The 24,883-nt window shown below is 36.6% G+C and overlaps 1 protein-coding gene across 14 annotated transcripts in view; it reads left to right on the plus strand.

Annotated features, from left to right (window-relative positions):
• Kdm6a (lysine demethylase 6A) overlaps nt 1-24,883 on the plus strand; it is a 138,969-nt gene that overhangs the window by 75,659 nt on the left and 38,427 nt on the right. For 8 of the 14 annotated variants that reach the window (XM_027433299.2, XM_027433301.2, XM_027433300.2 and 5 more), the window contains exons 7-13: nt 8,337-8,391; nt 11,219-11,253; nt 13,874-13,967; nt 17,022-17,148; nt 23,463-23,561; nt 23,698-23,917; nt 24,465-24,599. In XM_027433299.2, the coding sequence (XP_027289100.1) occupies nt 8,337-8,391; nt 11,219-11,253; nt 13,874-13,967; nt 17,022-17,148; nt 23,463-23,561; nt 23,698-23,917; nt 24,465-24,599 (765 nt within the window). The remainder of the gene's footprint in view (nt 1-8,336; nt 8,392-11,218; nt 11,254-13,873; nt 13,968-17,021; nt 17,149-23,462; nt 23,562-23,697; nt 23,918-24,464; nt 24,600-24,883) is intronic. The other 6 variants (XM_027433302.2, XM_027433305.2, XM_027433308.2 and 3 more) reach the window with 1 other exon arrangement.

The raw sequence follows: 24,883 nt of genomic DNA on the forward strand, positions 1-24,883 counted from the left end.
TCCTTGTAGTCCAGTTGTTGCCTTTGTTGCCTCAGTTCAGAAAGGGCTATCTTCTGTCAAAAATGAATTTCTATTTATAGTCTGGATGGGAATTAAATATAGTACAGACTGAAAGTGTGATTGCTCTGCTTGCTTCTCTTTCTGTCTAGAGGAAAGCCCGCTTTACTCTCAAACTACTGGTGTATCTTAAAATAGGCTATTTTCTATTGCTATGGTGGTATACTAAAGGGATGCTTGAAGACAGAAAAATCTGTTTAGAAGATCAAAGGAAAGGGCAAACGATTGTTGAAGTATCAGATGTTGAGCTTTTTTTTCTTGCTTTTCCTTCCTTCCTTCCTTCCTTCCTTCCTTCCTTCCTTCCTTCCTTCCTTCCTTCCTTCCTTCCTTCCTGTGAAATGTGGCCTTTTGTTCATCACTGTGCTCAGTGTGTATATGTCCTTAGGGCATTAGAGGCTTTCAGTAAATGCTTTTTGAATAGATTAAACATTTTTAAGATTTAGTGTTTGTAGGTCTATTTTAGTTTAGCCATTCAGAAGTTATTATAAGCCTTAAGGTTTAAGAAAGCTACAAATGCAGAGGCTAGCTTGATTTTACATGTATGTAACAAACATTTGTGATTGTCCATATAATGTTGGGTAACTTGACAGTTTATTCTTATTACTTGAGGGTTCAAATTCATCAAGTGCAGTTTTGTTGCTTTCATGTTGAAATGCAATACTTAATACTTGTTGATAGTATTTCTCTTGATGAAAGTTAGTTCTCTTAGGGCTTACATCTAGAAATCGCCACCAAGAATAGCAATTATTTTTAGATGGTTCAATTATAAATAGAAATAAGTTTATTAAAGTTCCTTTTGTGTCGTGACCTGGCATGTCTCAGCCTTAATCCATGAGGGTTGGCCTAAGTGGGGTGTGAGGACCTGGAAGCTCCTAGTGTTGGACCCCAGGAATAACTCAGGTGTCCGGGGTCCCAGGCCACGTCTGCGGTCACCCCAATCACCAGGCAGATTTGAAAATTTGATGCAAACTGCATGAGACTTCATTGTTTTTAACGAGCTAACCCCATGTTAGCTGGGGTCTTTCACCCACCCGCCATGGCAGATGGCTAGAAAAGACACCTCGAATCGTCTGCCGAGTGATCTTGTAGGGTAGTGTAAGGGGAGTGTCCAGGGGTACGCACAGGCTCAGGATTGGTGTGCCTCCAGGCTTGGAGGGCTTGCCCTGTGTTAATTGGCCAGTTGGTTGTTATGGCCCATAGGCCCTCCCAGGGTGGTTCCTATGCTCTGCATGTCATTGCTGTGCACTTGTCCATAAAGCACACTCAGAGCCTTAAAGCATAGCGCCACCAGCTAACTTCTGATTGGTTCCTTGTCACGAGGCAGGCATCTAACCTGTTAGTGATCAAGGCAAGGTCATAGTGAGCACGTGTTACTGTCCTGGCTGCCGAAATGGGGGGCTGGTCCCTTCACTAGCAACCCAGTGGCACTAAAGACCAAACACAGACATCTTGTCATTTTCAGAGAGCTCTCAGTTCCATGTTGTAGAACTAGAGTCATTTCTTTATTAGCCATCTCTTTTGGAGTTTCTTAACAGTCCTGTCATGACCAGGAGGGAACCATCTCTCTTTGTTCACTTTGCTCTGGTTGCTTGTCTGTAACCTTTCAAACCATCTGTCCTCACAGGTTACTCACACACCTCTCTGTCTCCCTGCCCAGGTGCAGGCCTATTCAGATGTTAGGCTCACAGAGATGCAAATAGGAGGCATATTACCCTGAGGCCATGGTCAACAATAGTAGCCTTACTGGAATTAACAATACAATAGTGGGCTGGCACTTTCTGGCATTTCTGTTTAGTGAAACCAAAGGCTGGATCTCAAAATATTCCATAGCGGAAATATTTTGGTCCCCCACAATTCCTCTCTCTTAAATTAATAAAAAGAAACCTGTGCTTCTGCATCAGGACAGATGACTGTGCCTGTTTTAGGAGGTTCCCTTCAACCTACCAGGGGTGCCTGTCATGGAATCACTCATTCCATCATGCGTGTTCTGTTAGGATTCCTTGAAGGCAAGGAAAACCGTACCGTCTCTGGCTGGAAATAGTCTCTGTAAAACAAATAAGGTTAGTGGGTTGGGCAATGGTCCAGCTCCAAAATCCTCACAGCTACATTTTCCTGTGGGATGGAGACATATGAAGGTTAAAATGGCCTTTTAAAATCTGCGTGGCAATGCCTCTAGTGTCTCTGATATGGACCTTATTAAAGTTTGCTCCCTAAAACATACTTCTCTCTTGAGACTCGTAAATTACATGTTACATTCCTGTTAGAATGAACTTTGACTTCTACTATCTAATAACAATTGCATAACACATATAGCAAGATTACAGACATTAACAATCTCATGAACATACATTAGGGTGAGTTATAATACAACCAATCAAAAGACAATAAGATATTCTCACAATCTGTGGGGTGTGAACAATTTTATAATTCTAAACCTTTTTTTTTTTTTTTTTCTTTATTCCCTGTCTGGGACTCAATGCCCCTTGAAGCTTTCTATTTCTTGCTCAAAGTCCGAAGTTCTAACATTAGGTTTGTAATGTCATTCTTTGAAAGTTAACTAAAAAGTCTTTTGTCCATGTCTTATTTAAGCATTGTGAAAGAGCTTCTGTCACTCTGGTTTATGCCAGTATCCGACTGTCCTAAATGGGTCCTTTTTCCCAATGGGAAAACTGGCAAAACAGTTTTGTATGTCTGTTTGTGGCAAGAGAGCAAGCTGTTTTTTCTGTTCCTGGATGAGCACTCATGGATTCAGAGAGGTGAATGTAGTCCATCTGTAGGGAAGCTGGAACCCTGGACAGCATCTCGAAACTGGAACTGGCTGTGTCTCCTTTCTTCCTCTGGCTGTAGGTCAGATGTACTCAAAGTTTAAGGAACACAGGTTCAGCGTTTCATTCCAGCTGGTTCAGACAGTCTCCTGTGGGCCCGGGTCCAATTCCTCTCTGCTCCATGCATCTTATCAACCGCTCCAGCTGCCAGCATACCTCGTTCTCCACCTTCGAGAAAACACAGACAAGCCCTCGACCCCCAAATAATTACGGGATCTGGTTCCCTCTATTTATCTCTCCATTTGACCTGAGCAAAATTTGTTCGCGTTCCTTTATGTCAGAATCTGTCTATATCAGATTGCACATTGGCATCTATATTTAAGAAGTTTAAGATAAACAGTGCATGATTTAAAGCATCATGTGGAGACTGGGGGCACAGCTCCTCCCTTTTTATCTTAGAAGCTGTGTTTTTATGGCACTTGGGCTCCTCTCTATTATTCCTTGTTCTTGGGAATATATAAAGAATACATGTTTTTTGATCAGTTTTCCATTAAGCACAAAATTACTGGAAAGCTTTGATAGTATATCTATATCCATTATTTGTTTTATAACTTTTGGCATTCATGTAAGCAAAACATCTTAAACAGTGACTTATAGCATGTCTGGTGGCTTTTTCTGTTAGTGGAGTGGCCATTAAGAAACCTATATATGTGTCATTTGTCACATGTATATTTTTAACTTGCCAAACTCCATGATTTGAGTCACATCCAATCCCCATAAATCTTGGCGAGCAGGCCTTGAGAATTCACCCTTAAATTAGCCATAGCCATATTGTGGACATATTCTACATTGTTTGATGATTTGACCAGCAATCTCTCTGGTTATGCCAAATTGCTTTCTTAGACTTTTGCTATTATGATGAAGAAAGTTACAAGACTTTCGAGCTTTTTTTTTACTTAAGGCAAATCAACCAATTTTGTTAATCAGTTAATTTATTCCATTTGGCTAGTAATCAGGGCAAGGCCTATTTAATAGGTTTTCAGTGTGACCCATAAACATGATAATTCTCTTAGGTGAATAACATTTTGAATTTGTTCAAATAACATTCTTACTTGACTGTTACTAGACCCTGTGCATGGGACTGTCTCTATTACCTTATAAGACTTAAAGACATAGTGACTGTCAGTATACAAATTAAATGAATTATTTACCAGGATCTGAAAGACCATTGTAACAGCTTGCAATTTGATTATTTGAGCTGAAGCCAGAGCTTTCTGCTCCATCTATTCCTTTCTATTAATAACCTATGTAAGTGACTCTCCCATTAGAACCATTGGTAAAAACTAACATAGCATATTTTTACAGGACTGTTTTTTGCAATTTTGGAAATACAAAAGGATGTATTAGTGTAAATTGTAACTGTCCATGAGCTAGAATCTGATTATCGATTCTTTCTGAAAACTGAGCAAAGGCAATTGTCCATGACTCATTGTTCTGAAATAACCAATGAAACTGCTGCTTAGCATAGGGGACATGTATCATACTTGGTTTTCTCCTAAAATACTTTCTAGAATCTATATGGCATTTCTCTACCATGTAGGCTAATGCTTTAAAATAAGGGTTTGATATTTAGGCTGGTGAGACAGGTAGGTGCAACCATAGTAATGGTTTCTTCTGCCATAGAACAGAAGTTGGACTATGCTTTGTGGGGAGCACATAAGCTTCCCATGGTTTTGTATAGTCAATATATCTGATGATGCTGAATCATCTCCTCTAATTATAGAACTTGTTTACCTTATAACAATTTCTTTAAAAAACTTATTTAAAGATTTTAAGCTATTTTTTCAATTGTTATCTATTAAGCCTTAATTTCTTTAGAATACAACATATGTCTCAAACAATTTTTAAGATTTATTTAAAGTTTCTGAGTAGATTAGTTTTCTAATCTAACCTTGGAACCTTACAAGCTGATAACACCTCATTTGCATCTTAGCTGATCTGGCCTAATTTGTATTTGCAAAGACATATTTAGGCTGTGAATCTAAAAGGATGGCTCTCTCCTGAGGCTTTTTATAAACCCTTTTTAAAATCATGTATCAACTTTTATTTTCTAGATTTTTCTTTTTTAACCATAAAAATTTAGTAAGACCTGTATCCTCTTATCTGCCAAATTTTACATAATGATCCATAGATTCCTCATGTCTCTTAGCTAATGCTATAGGCTTTTGCTAACTTTTTAATTGACTATCTCCTAGGGCTCAAATCATTACTTTTTTCTGTTAAGACATTGACTGACTGGATGCTCTTTTTGACCATATTAAAGTGATTTTGATATTTTTTAAACTATATCTGAGGCAATGTAAATATCTCTTTAATCATATCCAAGGCAATTTAGGCATTTTCATTTATCCGAATTTATAAATTTACAATCACATCATGCATCCAGGTGTGGCCACACCGTTTATTTATAACTTGTATACGTCTTGCATTTTTCCTTTTGCCTAGGTTATAATCAGTTTGTTTTTTAAAAAATCCCTAATTGAAATTTTTCCTAACATAGTAGCTATAGTCAATCCTTGAAACATGAGCATCCAAAATTTGAACAAATCTAAGCTTAAATATGTTGCCCTTTCTTCTTTATAAGTCTTAAAAACAGTTTCTGTCTGGTTGTATCAATAGCATTTATATACATTGACTAGCCATCAGCCATGGTGGCATCTGTCAAGGCTGTAAGTTCCCCCCCAGAAGGCAGGCTGTCTGCTGCCCTGTCAGCCGTTTTGTCTAGCCTGCTGCAGACGCCGGCAGGAAGTGGCACCAAGCAGCTGGCTGAGGGCTGGTAGACTGAGGCTTCTGCCATGGCTGACCTTGGCCTTAACTCGACTATGCCCTCTGGGCCGCTGAAAAATCTGTAACTGTATTTTGGGCACAAGCCTGATCCCCTATTTTCTCTTTTGTTGGGACTCTGTCTGACTTGGTGCCCTTCCTGAACATGTTCAAAGCAACCTTTTAAAGGCTCTGTGCATTTCTTCCTCCCTATGCCTTGCTTTCTCTGTAGGAAAATTATTAACCGAAGTTCCTGTAAGTTAGCCATCATCGCTAATCCCTGAGTGTAAGCTGGGTCCATATCTGAAAAATCGTTAATGAACTCACCTACGTCAGTCTTCTTTATGTGAGGCCTTAGCATGCAGTTCCAGTATTCTCTTAAGCTAGCTGTTTCACAATCAAAGCTCCAATATCTGTGTATCTCAAACCCTTTTGGATCATGTCCACACAGGCCTAGAAACCAATTTTGAACTAACTCCCTAGGTCCCTGCCTATAACAAATCTCCTCCTCCTGACTGGCAGGCCTTGGTTACCAGCTTTTAATTTTCTAGGGGTGAGGCTTCTACAACAATATTTCCTATCAGCCTCTGTTGGTCCATACTGGACACAAGCTATTTTTAGTTCCTGTAGCTGTTTGAATGGTATTGGCACATGTATCTTGCTATGTTCCCCTGAGCCTCTCCCTCTGATCCAAGGAAACCTGTAAATTTCTTATCTCCTGTAAGCAATTTCGCTAATATTTCCAGTTCTCTTAGCTCATGCTGAATTTTGCCATTGAGTATTTGCCTTTCTGTATTCCCAGCTTAAAATGAGGTTTATTGACAGGAACCAGCATGCTGGGGCTGAGACTCATATCCCATGCAGGGGTAGAGGAGTTTCGACCCTGAATGTCTGGGAATAGGGGTTTTTAAAGGAAGAAACCACAACCCAAAATACCAAGAATACCAGTGAAAGGTCCCGAGGGCTATCACAAGGGGAAACTCCCTATTCCTTAGGATTGTTTGTAAGATTCTAATCTAACTTTTTATGATTAGCCTTTTCCTGGAACAGAGTTGCTGAACCAGCTAGCCACCTTATATCCTATCGTAGGCCTTATTTTGTCTGCTGAGGGGGGTCTTTTTTATCCTGGCCTTTCACAATTACCTGCCAGATTTCTCTAACTATATACATTTTTACTTTCAAGGCTAACTTACTTCTCTGTACCATCTGGCTAATATTTCTGTTTTATATTTATAAATTACCTGCATTTTTCATTCCGGAGTTTAACACATTACATTTTACTACTTTATCATCTTTCTGACATTTTAATCTCACATCTTCTTTGTGCAATTTTCTCTTACTTGAAGGGTTAAATAACCCGCTTTACCTATTTTTGTCAGCTGCTGGCTGACATTTTCTAATTTGCTCTTCTTCCATTACTTTAAGGATTAAATAACCCGCTTTACCTTTCTTGTCAGCTGCTGACTGACATTTTGTCATATATATATGTTGTGCACATTTTTGCCTTAAGGGTTGAATAACCCGATTTATCTTTTTGGTCCCCCACACTTTTGTTTTTAAAAATGATTTGTGCTATAATTGTTTATTTAAAAAGTTATGGCACCCTGGAAAATTAGAATATATACATTTTTGTGATGTTTTTTTAAGAGTATAATAGATTTTATTACTTTGTTTTTTTAACTCTAAATTTTGTTTGTATGCTCAATTTAATGTTGGTAAACTAGGTATGTCACCAAGTGTTCTTGCATTTTAAAAAATTAACGTTAAATGCTCATGTTAGCATGTTTGTTGTTGTTGTTGTTTTGGTTTTTTTTGGTTTTTTGAGGCAGGGTTTCTCTCTGGCTTTAGAGACTGTCCTGGAACTAACTCTGTAGACCAGGCTGGTCTCGAACTCACAGAGATCCACCTGCTTCTGCCTCCAGAGTGCTGGGATTAAAGGCGTTTGCCACCAACCCCAGGCCCTAGCATGTATGTTTTATGTATGCTTATAGTAGGTTCAATATTGCCTGAGAAATTAAGCAAAGTGTATGTATACATTCTAAAAGGGAAACTATATTTTATAGATGAATACAGGCTAATTATAAGGCACTTTAAGTACAGTGACTTGAAGAATCAGTGAAGTTTACCCTTGATGACAGTTTCTATAATGAAAGTTTTGCTTGCAAAAGTTTGTTTCACTATGAGATAAAAAGTGGCTGGACAGTACTATTGGACTTGCTTGGACTTAACATTCTTAAAAAATGGTGGTACAGAGCTGGAGATGGAAGTCAGAGGATTGGGTGCTTGCCTGCCAGTCAGGAGACCCTAGGTTTGTTTCCCCAGAATGTTTCCCAAAAAGTAAATTAATAAAAAATAATACATTGTATTTAAATTGTTTTATGACACTCCCTATTTACTTAAATACTGAAAAGCTAAAGCTTTTTCATAAATAAAATGATACATAGGATAGCTTGCTGAGATTGATTCTTCCACTTCTCTACTCTCACCTGCTTCAAGCCAATAACCCATCAGTAAATATATCTGTTATGAGCAGTAAATGTCCAAATTAATTCTCACTCGCTTGTTTGAATATTCTATTTGTGGAACATACTTTCAAATTTTGGTAGATCTAACATACCTGAAAAATATTTTAAGATCCATTCATAGACTAAATTTTTTGTGAATTGACTTTCTTCTTTCCTCTGTTTGCAGCATTTTCAGTTAGCTTTGGTTGACTGTAATCCCTGCACTTTGTCCAATGCTGAAAGTAAGTATAAAATACTTTTTTGATATATGTGTTCAGATCAGTTTGTCACAAATGATGACAATACTTATAGTAACAAATTCTATGTAGTTCATTTCTTCTAGAATGTAGAAGTGTAATTATTGTCTGCCTTGGCTACTTGTACATATAGAATTGTGAGATTAAATGTTGTCACAAGTCTGTCTGAAACAGGTAATGAAATGGGCTGATGGATAAGGTTGACTTTTAAAAGAATAGCTTATTAATCATATGTAAATGACTTAAAAGTATAATAGTGTTTGCCAGTCATTTAGCAGATATGCAAAAATTAATGTGGGAGCTCACTATGCTATGTAGTGTTAAAATTATTGGAAATACATTGACTTTTTACAGTTTGATACATCATACACAAAGTTTGAGGTGACATTTTCCAGTTAATTAAAGAAGAATGTTGTTGTGATGTGTGTTTTGATCCAGTGGTTTTCTTTTTTTTTGTATCGATTTCTTTCCAAGAGCTTATGGGTTGATATGTTTATCACTGTGTATATTCTAATGTATCCATGTAGTATACCTTGAAGTAACTAATAGATAATTGAAGAGTTATTTTGATTTTGATGTAGATTTTTAAATTTCTGAAAATAAAACTTTTGAAATATAAGAGAAATGGACTAACACTGCATGAAAATTTCAAGTTATTCAGTGGATTCTCTGTGTTAGGAAATAACTGTTTGGCTCTAAATTCCTTGGGTTTTTTTTTTTATCTTGCCCTATTCCCTTTTCCTGCTTCCTATTCTTTCCTTGTCAAGGGAGAGGTAGAAAGAGAACAGTTGAAAAACATTATTCTATTTACCTTAAGGTGAAGACAGCAAAGAATTGAGCTAAGCATACAGATCCAGCACCCAGGTCCTCTGTCATTTCTGTTCTTCTACTTAGATTACAGTATAGAAATACGTTAGTGAAAGGTAGCTTCACTGTTTTGAAATGCCTATGGAAAATTTTAGATTAGTGAGAAATTGTAGAATTATAACATGGATTAACAGCTTGAGCAAGCTGCAGTGGTAGCTCTGTCGTGCATGCTCACCCCTCCACAAAAGAAGTCTAAGTTATAAATAAGTGAGTTTTGAAAACCATTTCTGTAGGAGAAATGCTTCAAGCAGTATTTAAGAAGTTACAGTTTATCATTTGAAAAGCAGGATCATAGTGATGTGAGACTTTTCATTATAAGATTGCCTTGGAATAAAATAGTTTCTGGTATTAATTTTGTGAATTCTCAAAATTTCATGACCTTTTATGGTTGTATTAATTTTTTGTTTTTTAAAGACTCAATCTCAGTTGCAGTTTGGTGTAGCTTTTTCTTGGTTTTGAAGTTATGCGCTGTTTCAAAAACAACTTTAAAGAATTTAAATGTATGGTGTTTCTCATCGTATAAATAGCAATATTGGACTTAATAATTCATGGGATAATGAGATCCTTTTCATAAGGGTATAGGCCAGCCTAGAGGAAGTTTATGATGGTAGTAGAACACCAACTAGCTGTTGCTGTTTTAACAGCAGTATAGAAAAAAAATGTTCCTGGCAAGAAGTTTCAGCATTTTAGAACACTGGTGTAAAAGTGAATAGATTTTCCATCTCTTCTTCCTATAATAGTCTCCGTCTCACATAATGAGGAAATACACAACTGGAATTCTCTACAAGAGCTGAAATGTAGTAGGTAGTGAGGAATGGTCAAAAGCCCTACAATACCTTCTGTATAATTTATAATTTTATTTGTTACTTTTGTGTTTTTCATTTTCTAAAGATATTTTAATTTTCACTTATTTGATGTTTAACTTTTCACCCCATGTGAAGATTCACAATATGTTTTGTTTCCTTACTTTGCTCGTATTACATTGTTCACCTGGTGTTGATTCATCAAGAAACACTCACAGAAATGAATAAAAATGCAGCCTTTCAAACTTTGTCCATAGTGTCAGAGTTGTAATTTCAGAAGTCTACATTCGTAACAAGCTTCCCCAAACACTTGATGACAGCTTTGGACCTTGTTTTTACAAAACTACATAAACTATATACATGCAATTTTGAGAGGCTCTCAGAGTCCTTGAAATCCAGGGACACACACACACACACCAGGTTTTTTTTTTTTTTTCCTCTCCTTCATGGATGCTAGAATATCAGGAAGAGAGGGGGAAATAAAAGCTAAGACATTTTCCTCTTATTTTCAACATTTATGGTTAATTCCGGAACTGTTTACTACTTGCCTTCCAAGTGGTTTGTCATTTTTGTTTGTTAATGATGAACTCTAACTCTGAAGCACTACAGAAAAAATCAACCACTCAACCCTCTGTTTTACTGCCATGATCATTCAGGTCTATAAATTCTTAATAAGTGTTTTTGTGTAATATAACATGGAAAATCTGATGGCTTTTTTTGTTTTAATGTGTTTCCTTATTAAATATTGACTTTCCTTATTAAATCTTGGCTTTATTATACATTTGAGTTGTAACTCAATTTCCAGTACTTTGTTTTGAAATATAATTTTTTTACTTAATGTTGCCATTTCGAACTTCATAAAGTATATACTTACTTGCTATCTCTACTAACACTAATAATAACTAGCAATTTTTATTTTATAATGACTAACAATGGCTACATATAGTTTGTTTCTTCCGTATGATTGTATATCTTTTATTAAAAGCAAATAAAAAATTATATTCCTATTCTTAGGTCTATGTTATATAAGCCATGCTTGCTTATTTTCTGTTTTGTTGTTGGTTTTTTTTTTTTTTTTGCATAATTTGACCCAAAGTTTGCTGTATTGTTATTGACTTTTTTTTTTCTATCATCCTTTGCAGTTCAGTTTCACATTGCCCACTTATATGAAACTCAGGTAAGTGCTTTAATTCACCCAAGTTCAAAAGGAAATATACACGTACACCATGCACTAATGAAATTAAGTGTATTCAGGTAACTTAATGCATTATGTTACGAATTTATACTCAAGTTTACTTAAAAGTGTTGCTTCATCAGCTGCTATATAAGAAGCTTGATATATACAGAGAAGATTCACTTATAAACTTGCCTTTAAACTTGTTTTGGTAGTTCAGATGGTTATATTTAATATTTTTCTTGTGAAGAATGCTTCATTCTGTTACATGTGCTTATCGTAATGTTTTAGAATGATTTTATCAGTCACTGTGTGGGGGGGAGGGGCGTGCGTGCACTCACGAGCACAGCTCTCTCTTTTCCTTTATGTGGGTTGTGGATGAAACTCATGTCACAAGGCTTGTTAAGCATGTGGTTTTACCCACACTGAGCCATATCACTCACCCTTAGTTGTCAATTGTTGTTTATAAAGTTTCTCAAATGATTGTGCTGTGAAGCTCTGTTTGGGAACCGCAGACATCAATGATCTAAGACCATCTGATTATACCTCACAGTAATATAAATATGAGGGTGTAGCAAGAACAATATATTTCTTTGGTACTTGGCTTACTATGTGAAAATGGGTGGGGAGAGTGGGGAAGTCTGTCTTTGCCTCAAACAGTAGTTTGTTTCATCTCCAACTGTTAAAGATCTGTGTTTAAGGCCAGGCAGCTGTGGCTCATGCCTTTAATCCCAGCACTGGAGAGGTATATCAGGTGAGGCCAGGCTGGCCTACAGAGTGAGGACAGCCCGAGCTTACACAGGGAAACCCTGTCTTGAACCCCCCCCCCCAAAAAAATGTACTTTTTCCTTTTTAAGCTATGTTTGCCTAATTTTTATTTAGTCACTTTCTTTAATCATTTATATGTTGATTTTGTGTGTGGGGGGCGTCTGTAAGTGTGGGTGTGTGTATATGTAACATGGATTCTCTTTGGTCTTGTTTAAAAAAAACCCAGAGTCAAGGTATTGGGGTTAATGCTGAAGATATGAGAGCAAAGCAGCCAGCCACTAGAGAGTTCTCACCTCTACCAATGCTCAGAAATGAACCCCTGAACCTGAGACTGCTCCTCAGACTCCTTGAGCTCCTCTCTCTTCCTGCCTTATATATTCCTCTCTTGTGCTGGGAGTAAAGGCATGGGATCCCAAGTGCTGAGATTACCTTTGTATGAGCTCTGTTTCTCTTTTAGACTGGATCATTTTTTTTTTTTTTTTTTTAGCCCAGTGTAGCCTTGAACTCACAGAGATCCGTCTGCCTTTGTCTCCCTAGTGCTGGGATTAAAGGTGTACGCCACCAACGCCCGGCCTCTCCAACTTTTTTAATTTAAATTTTTATTGTTTTGAGAAATGATACCACAATGCAGTCTAGGTAAGCCTCCTCAGGCGGGGATTATAGTTGTTTTTGTTTTGTCACATCACTATTCTTACTTGTATTGTGCTGTTTTGGTCATGTTCAGTGAACTCACTTAATGCAGATACCATTGTTTTGTATGTGATAAGAGGCAAAAAGCCAACTTCATGTTTCTTGTTAGGATGCAAATTTCCATATGTCACTGTTTTGTATTTCTAGCTTTTGGGTGTGTAGTAACATTGAGATAGTACACAAGGTATAGTCTTTCTAAGGTATAAATCTGATTATATTTGTTGAAATAGTTCATTGTTTCCACTATCTTAGCATAACCCAGTCACCTGAGTGATCAGTGTTCTAGTATTCTAACCATTTGCACATTTTTCTACAAAAAATACTGTCACTATACACAGCATGGTTTTTTTGTTTTCCTGTCTTTAGTCTTCAAGCTACATTGTAGTCCCAACTTTCCATTATGTGTTAGATGTTCAACAGGTACTTTTTGACTAAAGCAATGAAATTCAGGTTGGACTATAATTTAAACACAGTGTTTGTAAACTTTTCAGTTCTTTTGGCCTTTTCCTTTTGCTTTGAAAGGGTAGCTTTAAACTTTGTTGTGATAATAGCTTTTAGTCATGTTGAAACTTAGAGGAAAGTGCTATAGGCAAATTATTGAATTTAGAGGTTTGCCTATGGAACCTGGAAATACTGTAAGCATTGTTATACTAATTATGGGTGTTGTCATATATTTGAAGTTATAGATGTTATAAATATTTTTGTAAGTTTTCATATTCTGGTTTTAATTACATTTGTACCTGTGATTTTATTTAGCATTCTCTTTTTGCTTGGAAGCTTGTTGCTAAGCAGACAGATTTTACACTTGGAAGGAGACTGCTCTGGTTTTATTAATGTTATTAAGTAAAATTGAGATCATTTTTATTATTAAATAAGTTGAGATGATTTTAGCTATTAGGAGTCGGCAAGTACTTAAGGTCATTTTTAATGATACTTTGTTATGGTGGGTTTTATTACTAGCATTAGGTACAATGGAACATTCCTGTTTGAACCTGTCTAGTGTTAAAAAGAAACATTCAGTAATCGAATCAATATTTTTGACTTTCAGCTACTTTTTTAAAATGGGCCAAATCATAATAAATATTATATAGTTATTATATGGAATAGTTCATTAAGTGTTATATTGGTTTTGTTTTTCCTCTAAATTTCTTTTTCTGTTTTTTAGAGGAAGTATCATTCTGCAAAAGAAGCTTATGAGCAACTTCTGCAGGCAGAAAACCTTTCTGTACAAGTAAAAGCTACTGTCTTACAACAATTAGGTAAGTAATTGTGTGTCTTAATGTGCTTTTCTGTATATTTTTCAGAGTTGGTAAAAACCCTGTCAATCTTTTACCATCTTAGTCTAAATAATGCCCCCCCTCGCGCGCACGTGTGTGTGTGTGTGTGTGTGTGTGTGTGTGTGTGTGTGTGTGTGTGTGTGTGTGTGTAGGTAGTATTTTCTTGTGTAATTTGGAAGTCAGTTGAATAGATTTATTGTGATTGACTATACATAATGAACATATTGACTGTTGTATTAGTTACTTTCTTATTGCTATGGTAAAACACCATATCCAAGGCAACTTGTATAAAGAAGGGTTTATTTTGATCTTATGGCTCCAGAAGGATAAGAATCTATCTTGTCATGGCAGGGAAACATGGAAGCAGGCAGGCTTGTTCTCAGGAATAGCTGAATCTCCAACCATAAACCAAAAGCAGAAGGGGCAGGTGGGTGAGGTGGGAAAATGGAGAGAGGACAGCAAGAGCATTAATTGAGAATGATCACAGGGAGCTTTTGAAAACTCAAAGCCCACACCCCAGTGACATACTTCCTTCATGGAAGCCATACCTCCTAATCTTACCCAAACAGTGTCATAAACTGGGGACCATGTATTTAAGTGCCCAAGACTCTAGGGGTCATCTCATTCAAAGCCCCACACCTTCATATGAAAGCTTTGTTTGTACATTTTAATTTTAGCTATTTAGAATGTTACTTAATTAGGCTGTCTTTTGTTTTGTTTTGTTTTGTTTTTTTGAGACAGGGTTTCTCTGTATTGCTTTGGAGGCTGTCCTGGAACTTGATGTGGAGACCAGGGTGCCCTCGAACTCGGAGAGATCCGCTTCCCTCTGCCTCCCGAGTATTGGGATTAAAGGCCACCAACGCCCACCAGCTGTCTATATTTTTAAGAATTATGAGAGTATCAAAATACTTACGAATTACAGTATTTGAGTAATGGGAATTTTTAAATTTAAACATGTTACTAGTACAGTGAAAGTTCTGGATTTTTAAGTAGGAAAAAACAAGTGTGGTACCTTCAAAATTATTTATCAGTTAATATGATATGTCTGTCTATCACTATATTTTTTAAACTTAAGAAATAGATTGAAATACTGTGATTTTATTGTCTGAATCAAATCACCTGGCTTTTCACAGTGGTCTATATTCTACCTTCAGAATATAAAAGTAAACTCATGATTTTGGTTAATTATGTCTGCTGTATACCATCTTGTTTTCTGCTTTTGGACCAGCTCCTTTTTAGAGGCCATTTCTCTAGGTCCTGCTTAAAAAAAAAAAAAAAGAAAAGAAAACCTTTTTAAATTTATTATATGGGAGGGACATGCATTTACAGGCACATAGGTTCCATGGAGGAGGATACCTACACCTTTCAAAAGTCCATTTTCTTTTTCTACCAGGGATTGAATTTAGGTGCTTAGGCTTTTACAACACACACTTTGGCCTAGTGAGCCATGTCACCCCTACCCCCATCTTGTTTTACTAGTAATAGAAGGAGAGAAATGGGAGGAGTGCTTTGTGTGTTTCTTAAACTTTGTTAAAACATGGTAACTGAATTCCTTTAAGATTTCTTTGGTTAAATGGCAAATGTCATTGTTTCATGTACTGTAGACTGTACAAAGAACAAAACTAATTTTATCGAGTGATTTACAATTGAAATGTGATCTACTGGCAAACTTCAATTGATCTTATGCATTCCAAAGATTTAGAATATAGTGTTTCATGGTGTATTTTTTGCTTGATTAACTACTTACGTTTTATAGTTTATTTTATGTTTATGGCTGTTTTCCTTGCATTTATGTCTGTGTACATAGGATATGTCCGTTGCCTTCCAAGGCCAGAAGACATCATTAGGCTGAACATTTATACCTTTAATCCCAGCATCTGGGAGGCAGACAGATATCTGAGTGCATCTAGTTTAGGCCACTCAAGGCTCAACAGCAACGCCCCCCCCCCCAAATAAATAAATAAATAAATAAATAAATAAATAAATAAATAAATAAATAAACCAACTCAGCAACCATCAGCTCCCCTGGAACTGGAAGCTGGGAATTTAACCCAGATTCTCTTCCAGTGCTCTTAACAGCTGAGTCACCTCCAGTCCCCTGGTCACATTTTTTTTTTTTTAACGATTCCTAATGATATTCTTATATACTCTTTTTTTTTATAAAGATTTTATTTATTTATTATACATACAACATTCTGCTTCCATGTACATCTGCACACCAGAAGAGGACACCAGATCTAATAAGGATGGTTGTGAGCCACCATGTGGTTGCTGGGAATTGAACTCAGGACCTCTGGAAGAGCAGTTGGTGCTCTTAACCGCTGAGCCATCTCTCCAGCGGCACCCGGCACCGGGCACGCATGCGCGCGCACACACACACACACACCGTCACATTCTTAGAAAAGTTTGTTTATTAGGTATTTCGTGGTATTCCTAACATTTGAATACAGTTTTCATATAGTTCTTTTCTTCAAAGTTAAGTATTTTCTAATTCTTTATAGTTTGTATTGTACATACAGTGTGAATTTGTTTCTCCAGGGAGGTGACATTGTACATGTATGTTAGTTAATCTGAAATGTCATTCGTTTCATGGTTTTATATTTATTCCTTGGAAGTAAATATAGATGCAATAGAATGTCTTGGAGATTCTTTATACTTAATTTTTATGTGGAATAGTAGGTGATATTCCTAAGTTCTTTGTAGTAGTCGGAGAAAATGACTATTAGTAGATAATACAGCCTTGTTATTATTTTGATTGATATTTTGATTAATTGTAGATATGTGGGATTATCTAGAATTCGTGTGTTAAGTGATTATTTTTAAATTCTTTAATTTCTTTTAAAAGCTGCTCACCTCTTTGGCATTACCTTCCTATGAGAAAGACCTTTTTATTGCTAAAATTAGTTCTAAAATACCACAATGTGTTTTCTGAGGTAGATCAATAATACATTGATGGAAAAAGATTATTTTTGTTAATTTTCTGCTTCATAGTCTTAAAAATATTACTATTGTATACTGTATGTTAATGTCTTAAAGGTTGGATGCATCACACTGTGGATCTCCTGGGAGATAAAGCCACCAAGGAAAGTTTTGCTATTCAGTATCTCCAGAAATCATTGGAAGCAGATCCAAATTCTGGACAGTCCTGGTATTTCCTTGGAAGGTAAAATTTAACCAGAAAATTATATTTTTCTGTTCATAGTTATAGTTAAGACATTTTAATTACAACCTCAAATGATAATATGCATTTATACATTGAACATTATATTTCTTCTTATTATTACATTATAATAAAGATTCATCAAATGTAAGTTTTCTCATAGCATAAACCTGTCTTAAGAGGTCATTTTCTATTTTAATTTTTCATTTAACCCAAATTGTTGCTAGTTTTTAAGCTAGTTTTTAAAACGGTTCTTTCATATACTACTGTTTTCAGTGAACTACTTGTGTGCCATTTCTCATGAGTGCTTGCATTTGATATGTAGCAGACCTCAGGTCACACTTTTCAATGGAAATCATATATTCTTTGAGAAAGTATTTTTTTTTTTACCTTTTTAAAATTTAAATTAAAAACAATCCTATTTTACATACCAATCCCAATTCTCTCTTCCTTCCATCCTTCCCTGGCCCCACCAATGTCCCCATCCCATTCTCCATCCATTCCCCAGGGTGGGTGAGGTGGGATGATACCCATGGGGTATCATCAAGTCTGTCACATCATTTTGAGCAGGACCTAGCTCCTTTTCCCATGTATCTAGGCTGAGAGAGTATCCCTCTGTAGGGAATGTGCTCTCAAAGCCCATTCATGCACAGCGATAAATAATGTTTAAACCGCCAGAGGCCACATAGACTGCCCAAACCTAACTGTCACTCACATTCAGGAGGCCTGGTTTAGTCCTATGCTGGCTCCCCAGCTGTGAGACTGGGGTCCCTGAGCTCCTACTTGTTTCGGTCAGCTGTTTCTGTGGGTTTCCTCAGCCTGGTCTTGACCCCTTTGTTCATCACTCCTCCCTCCCTACTACTGGATTTCATGAGTTCTGCTCAGTGCTTACCTGTGTGTCTCTGCTTCTGCTTCTATCAGCTATTGGGTGAAGACTCTAGGATGGCATTTAAGGTAGTCATCAGTCTCATAGAGGAAGGGCATTAAAGGTCCTCTCCACTATTGCTTGATTGTTAGGTGGAGTCATCCTTGTGGATCCCTGGGGATTTCCCTAGTGCCAGGTTTCTTATTGAGCCCATAAGGGCTCCTTCTATTAAGGTATCTCTTTTCTTGCTCTCCTTCTCTATTCTTCCCTCAACTCAGTCTTCCTGATCCTTCATATTCTCCTTCCTCCTACCTACACTCCTGATCCTTCATATTCTCCTTCCTCCTACCTACACATTTGCTCGGGGGATCTTTTCCCTTTCTCCTCCTTTGGTTGTCCATGCATGTCCCTCTTTGGGTCCTCTTTGTTTCCTAGCTTCTCTGTGGTTGTGGATTGTAGGCTGGTTATCCTTTGCTGTACGTCTATTATTTACTTATGAGTGAGTATATACATGTTTTTCCTTCTGGATCTGGATTACCTCACTCAAGATGGTTTCTTCTAGTTTCATCCATTTGCATGCGAATTTCAAGATTCCATTGTTTTTTGTGTCTGTGCCCCCACCCCCAAGTAGTACTCCATTGTGTAAATGTACCACATATTCTCCATCCATTCTTCGGGTGAAGGGCATCTGGGTTGCTTCCAGGTTCTAGCTGTTACAAATTATGCTGCTATGAACATAGTTGAACAGACATCCTTGTGGTATGAATGTGCATCCTTTGTGTATATGCCTAAGAATGGAATTGCTGGATCTTGAGGTAGACTGATTCCTGTTTTCCTGAGAAATCACCATACTGATTTCCAAAGTGGCTGCACAAGTTTGCACTCCCACCAGTAGTGGAGGAGTGTTCGTCTTCACATGCTCTCCAGCATAAACTGTCATTGGTGGTTTTGATTTTAGCCATTCTGACAGCAGAAAGATGGTATCTCAGAGTTGTTTTGATTTGCATTTCTCTGATGGCTAAGGATGTTGAACACCTTCTTAAATGTCTATCAGCCATTTTAGACTCCTCTATTGAGAATTCTCTATTTAGTTCTTTACCCCACTTTTTAATTGGATTATTTGGTGTTTTGGAAACTAGCTTCTTGAGTTTGTAAATTTTGGAGATCAGCCCTCTGTCAGATGTGTGGTCATTGAAGATCTTTTCCCATTCTGTGGGCTGTCGTTTTGTCTTGTTGACTGTGTCCTTTGCCTTACAGAAGCATCTCTGTTTCAGTAGGTCCCATTTATTAATCGTAGATCTCTGTGTCTGTGCTACTGGTGTTTCGGAAGTAGTCTCCTGTACCAGTTTATTCAAAGGTACTTACCACTTTCTCTTCTAAGAGTCTCCGTTTGGCTGGATTTATGTTGAGGTCTGAGAAAGTGAGTACTGTCTTGTTTGATTTGCTGGAAAGAAACATCGACTGTCAGAATTTGTTTAGGGGTTATTTAAGATGTACTCTCTATGTATGTATTTGATAGATCCTAACCCATTTTTCCCATCATAATATAATGAAAAGATCAGTGTACTAGGTACCAGAAGACTCAAATTTCAGTAAGGACTCAGTTAATTTTTGTAAAATTGTAGATGATGCATACATAACCCCTTTGAGGCTTCCGTTTTCTTCTCCTTCCCCTTCATTTTTACTTTGATATTTTCCTATAGTGTGTTTTGATCATATTCACCCCTTCCTCAACTCCTCTCAGATGAGATCTCTACTTCTCCCTTACCTTACCAAGTCTTCCACCGACTGGCACTTTACGCAATTTCCAAACACTCTGCCTACAATGATCCCTGAGTCTTGGGGAGAAAATGTCATATAAATGCCCCATTTAGGACTAGGCATGATCAGGCTCTTTCTGTTCTTTTGAGTACTTGGAAGTTTCTGTTAATCACCATCTACTAAAATAGAAGCTTCTTTAATGAAGGCTGAGAGATGCAATAGTAGTCTATGGGCATAACAGTAAATCATTAAGAGTCAGTTTAATACTATGTCCATTTAGCTGAGTAATAGTGACGGGTTCTTTACTAGGACCTATGGCCTTCTAGTTACAAGTTCTTAACCCCAGTTAATGGTGCTTGTTATGACTACTCATTATGACTGTGCTCATGTATAGCAGGTCTTCATTAAGTCAGAAAGTGGTTGGTTATTGTCAATTTTGCCACTGTTGCACTTCATGGGCATGTCTTGCTAGGCCAGTCATTATTCTAGCTTGCAGGGTTCACCGCCAGGTGAGGTTGATAATTACTTTTCTCCTCTGTAGCATGCATAGCCTCTTCCAGCTTTCAGGTCAGTGCTAGATTATATTTTATGATTCGAGTATGTTATGTCTTTCATAAGGGGATTGTATTAAATTATTGGTTCTTGGGGGATAAGGGGAAATTGATATGGAGTGGTACTAGCAACTCATGGATGGAGATTAGGGATTCTGCTAAAAGATAAAAAAGAGTCTTCTAACAAGCCAACCTTTTATAACAAATAATTACTTGCCTGCAAAATAGATGATGTCTTACACACCTTCCTGTGTCATAGCTTCAGTTTTGTGGTTTCACTTAAATTTTACTTTTATGAAATTGGTTTATAATGAACCATATCTGAAATAACCTTTAAAATGCAGTACTTTTCAGCATCATTGAGCATAGTTTTTTTCTTTCTTCAGTCAACTGACTGTATGTATATTCAGGACCATTGAGCTGTATCATTGTGCAAATATACATTAATCTTTCCTGACTTCTTAAACAAGGGATAGTTATCACATTCTCACTTGCTTTATGATTCAAGATTATCATTTCATTGGGCTGCAGAGAGGGATCAGTGGTTAAGAACATTGTTCTTCCTTCCAGAGGACAAGGGTTCAATTCACAGCACCCATGGAGTAGCTCACAACTGTCTATAACTCCAATTCCAAAGGATCTGACACCCTCACACAGACATGCATGCAGGCAAAACATCAATCAATGCTCATAAAATAAATAAATTATTGAAAAAGATGATCATTTCAGAGAGTAATTATTTTTCATGTGTCATAATATTCTAGGTCTATTTTAAACTTTCTGATGCATTCTTACAGTCCCTACCATCTAATGTTTTGCTTTTAATGTGAGAAATGTTTATGAATAAATAACATTTTAAGGGTTGTTTTTCTGTCCTTGTCCCCTATGCTTTCGTTCCAGTTTCACATTATTACTGACTTCTTGTCACGAATTATCTTTCCCTATAACAGTTTGTAGGTACATGTGAAACTTGCTTCTCTGTCTAGTCATTAAAGTGTTTGAAACTGTGTGATAGTAATTCGTTAGGCCTGTTTTTACCCCTCTCTACTAGATGTCCTCTGTTCTTACAGCTTTTCTTCATCTAGATAAATTTCAAACGGGGTTTTCTCTAGAGATATTTTTATTTCAACATTTTCACAAATTTTTCCATGCTAATAGTTTCACCTCTTTATTCACCATATTCTCCAGATCAGCTTCATTTTCTTTCCTGAGAAAAATCATATTCCATTCTTCTCCTTGTTCGTTTCAATTTTTGGATGAGAGGATCCCTGTGCCTAGTGTATCCTAAGTAAACACTGTACTACTTCTACTGAGCTACACTTCCAGTTTCTCCCTTTCACTGTTTAATGAGATTTTACAACCAAATTTTAGCCACACTTCAGTGGATATGTAATCAATCAATCATGTAGTCTTTGCCATTCTTTTTTTTCCTCCCTTCTTTTGATCTTTCTGCTTCCATTCCTTTCATCTAAGCTTTGACATGTTCCAAACCAGTGAATGTAATCATCCTCTTTCCTGTGCATAACTTTCCTTTCAGTCTATACTATACATTCTTGGCAGATAAATATTCTTGTAAAGTGCATTTATCACAACCACTCCCATTGTTAGGAAAACAGATTTTTTTGTTTGTTTGTTTTTCAGTTGCTGAGGGTTCTGAAAGAGAGTGTGTGTGTGTGTGTGTGTGTGTGTGTGTGTGTGTGTGTGTGTGTGTTATCTTTTTTCAAATAAATACATTGGGATTTGTCAATACTGTTTGAATCTATTTGAAATATTTCCTCTCATTCTCTGTGTCTGATTCCGTGGTTCAAACACTTTTCAAAGAATACTTAAATTGGGAGGATAAAAATAGTCTTTTAACAAGTAAAGGTTTTCAGATTTGCTTTTTCTTTCGTTGATTATTCTTAACTGGTGTTCTCTCAACATACACAAATAACAAGAGAAATACTAGTGTATTCGAAAGCTATCTTTTTTCCTTTGGTTTTTCGAGACAGGATTTCTTTGTGGCTTTGGAGGCTGTCCTGGAACTAGCTCTTGTAGACCAGGCTGGTCTCGAACTCACAGATCTGCCTGCCTCTGCCTCCCAAGTTCTGGGATTAAAGACTTGTGCCACCACTGCCGGGCTACAGCCATAGCTGGAAAGCTATCTTTTTCTTTGTGTCATTTGTTTGCAGTTAGGAATTTCTGCTCTAAATAATATCTGTCTACAAATATTCACATTCTTTACTCTCACTTCACCACTCTTTAACTTTCCATATACTACCATGTTAGCCGTTTGATATGGCATTTTAATATTTATAGTGCCTTTTTTCCTCATCTAATTGCAAACTTCTTGGGGGTGGTGGTGCAATGCCTCTAATTCCACCACTAAAGAGGCAGAGACGGATGGACCTCTGTGAGTTCTAGTCCGACTAGTACTGCAAAGCAAGACGGGGTGGGGCGGAAGCAAAAGAAAAGAATAGTAATTATAAGTTCCTTGGAGACATTATCTAGGGTTTTCCATTAGCACCAAACATAATTTTTCCTTTTATAATGTCAGTGATGTTTGTGCATCCATTAGGTGCATACTAAGAAAAAGACAGACATTGAAACCTATATCTTATAGTGCTGTCTTTGCTAGCCATGAAATGCTGCATACGATATTTATATTGTTTATGATACTTAAGAGACTAACCATTACATTAGCATTTTATAAATTAAATTTATTAATTTATAAATTATTATTTTAAGAGAAGAGAAATTCGTTAGCTCATATTAAAAACGTGGTTTTTGGTTTTTGAACTCTGTATTCTGACTGCATAAAAAACTCGAGGTCAAGATAAAAAGCAGAGTGTGAAGGATCTTTGCACAACTCTCAGTATTGGAATACTGGAAGTGATGTGGCCTATACTCATTAATAGACTGGATCAATGCAGTATACTTCAGCATGCGTATGAAAGACTATAATACAATTTTGAATTTATGTATTTGTGTGTGTGTATGTGTGTATATATATCAATTTCCTTGTGCATATATACTCATGTACCTAGCTATATTAGCATAATAAATTTTTAAGATATTTGTTTTGATGCATAACCTTTTTTAAGCAAATAAATGGAATTTGATTTGGTATTGATGGAATTTTCTTTCCCTCTCCCTCTCAGGTGCTATTCAAGTATTGGGAAAGTTCAGGATGCCTTTATATCTTATAGGCAGTCTATTGATAAATCAGAAGCAAGTGCAGATACATGGTGTTCAATAGGGTAAGACTTTGTCTACAATTAATGTTGGTATAAAAGATGGCTCCATCATATTTAATATACTTTGTAATAAAAATTATGCTATGAAACTAACCAGTTATTCTTAGTTGACTTATTTTTCCTTAATTTCTCTTTTTAGTGTGCTCTATCAACAGCAAAATCAGCCTATGGATGCTCTACAGGCCTATATTTGTGCTGTACAATTGGACCATGGCCATGCTGCAGCCTGGATGGATCTAGGCACTCTCTATGAATCCTGCAACCAGCCTCAGGATGCTATTAAATGCTATTTAAATGCATCTAGAAGCAAAAATTGTAGTAATACCTCTGCACTTGCAGCACGGATTAAATATTTACAGGTAAAATTTTTAAATAACAATTTTTGAAAGCCACATATTTCCCCAGAACATTCAGGCAGGAATAGGGTGAATGGAAATTTTGTCTAGTTGTCTTTGAATGTCTATAATCTGTTTCCATATTTTGTAAACATACCATAGCTTTGTAATATTGTCTTACTTTTCATTTTAAGTGAGATAAGCAATATTTTTAAAAATGCTCTTTTGCACTTTGATGCATATTAATTTGCATAAGTTTTTTTCAGTGTACTGTCTACATTTTTAAGTTGTCATAGCATTTTAAAGAAAAGAACACAAACACTGTCTTTCACTCTTGCTTCAAGTTTCATGAGAAGACAGCTAATGAGGACTCTGGAAACAGCCTAGTTATGTTTTGATTCTCACAAAGGTTTATATTCTGGTTACCCTCTTTATACTTCGTATCTTTCTAAGGCCCCAAATCTAGAATCTATTTTCTTTAAAAACAATTAGCCCTTAGGAAGATTTAGTGGACTTAACTCTTACTCAAGTAGGCTTGTGTTAAATTTGCTTTTTACATAATTTTTCCTAGGCTCAGTTGTGTAACCTTCCACAAGGTAGTCTACAGAGTAAAACTAAATTACTTCCTAGTATTGAGGAGGCATGGAGCCTACCAATCCCCGCAGAGCTTACCTCCAGGCAGGGTGCCATGAACACAGCACAGCAGGTGAGAAGTTGGGTTATGTTCTGCAGGTGCCCAGCTTTAAGGGTTCTTTACAATCTGTAGTATTCAAGCTTATTTTAAGTAAGCATAGAAGGCTTTTATTAATTAATAATAGCCTTTAATTTAAGTGCTAAGGGAATCTAGATCAAAATAAAATTCCCTCTGGTACGGGAAAAAAATCTGGGGGTACCAACTTAGAACCTTTGTGGATTTTCATGATTTTGCAAGATTTCTTAAAATAATGATGCAGTGGTTTATTTGATTTTTAAAAGAAGATTTTCAAAGGA

Source organism: Cricetulus griseus, chromosome X, assembly GCF_003668045.3.
Source record: "Cricetulus griseus strain 17A/GY chromosome X, alternate assembly CriGri-PICRH-1.0, whole genome shotgun sequence".
Taxonomy (NCBI): Eukaryota; Metazoa; Chordata; class Mammalia; order Rodentia; family Cricetidae; genus Cricetulus; species Cricetulus griseus.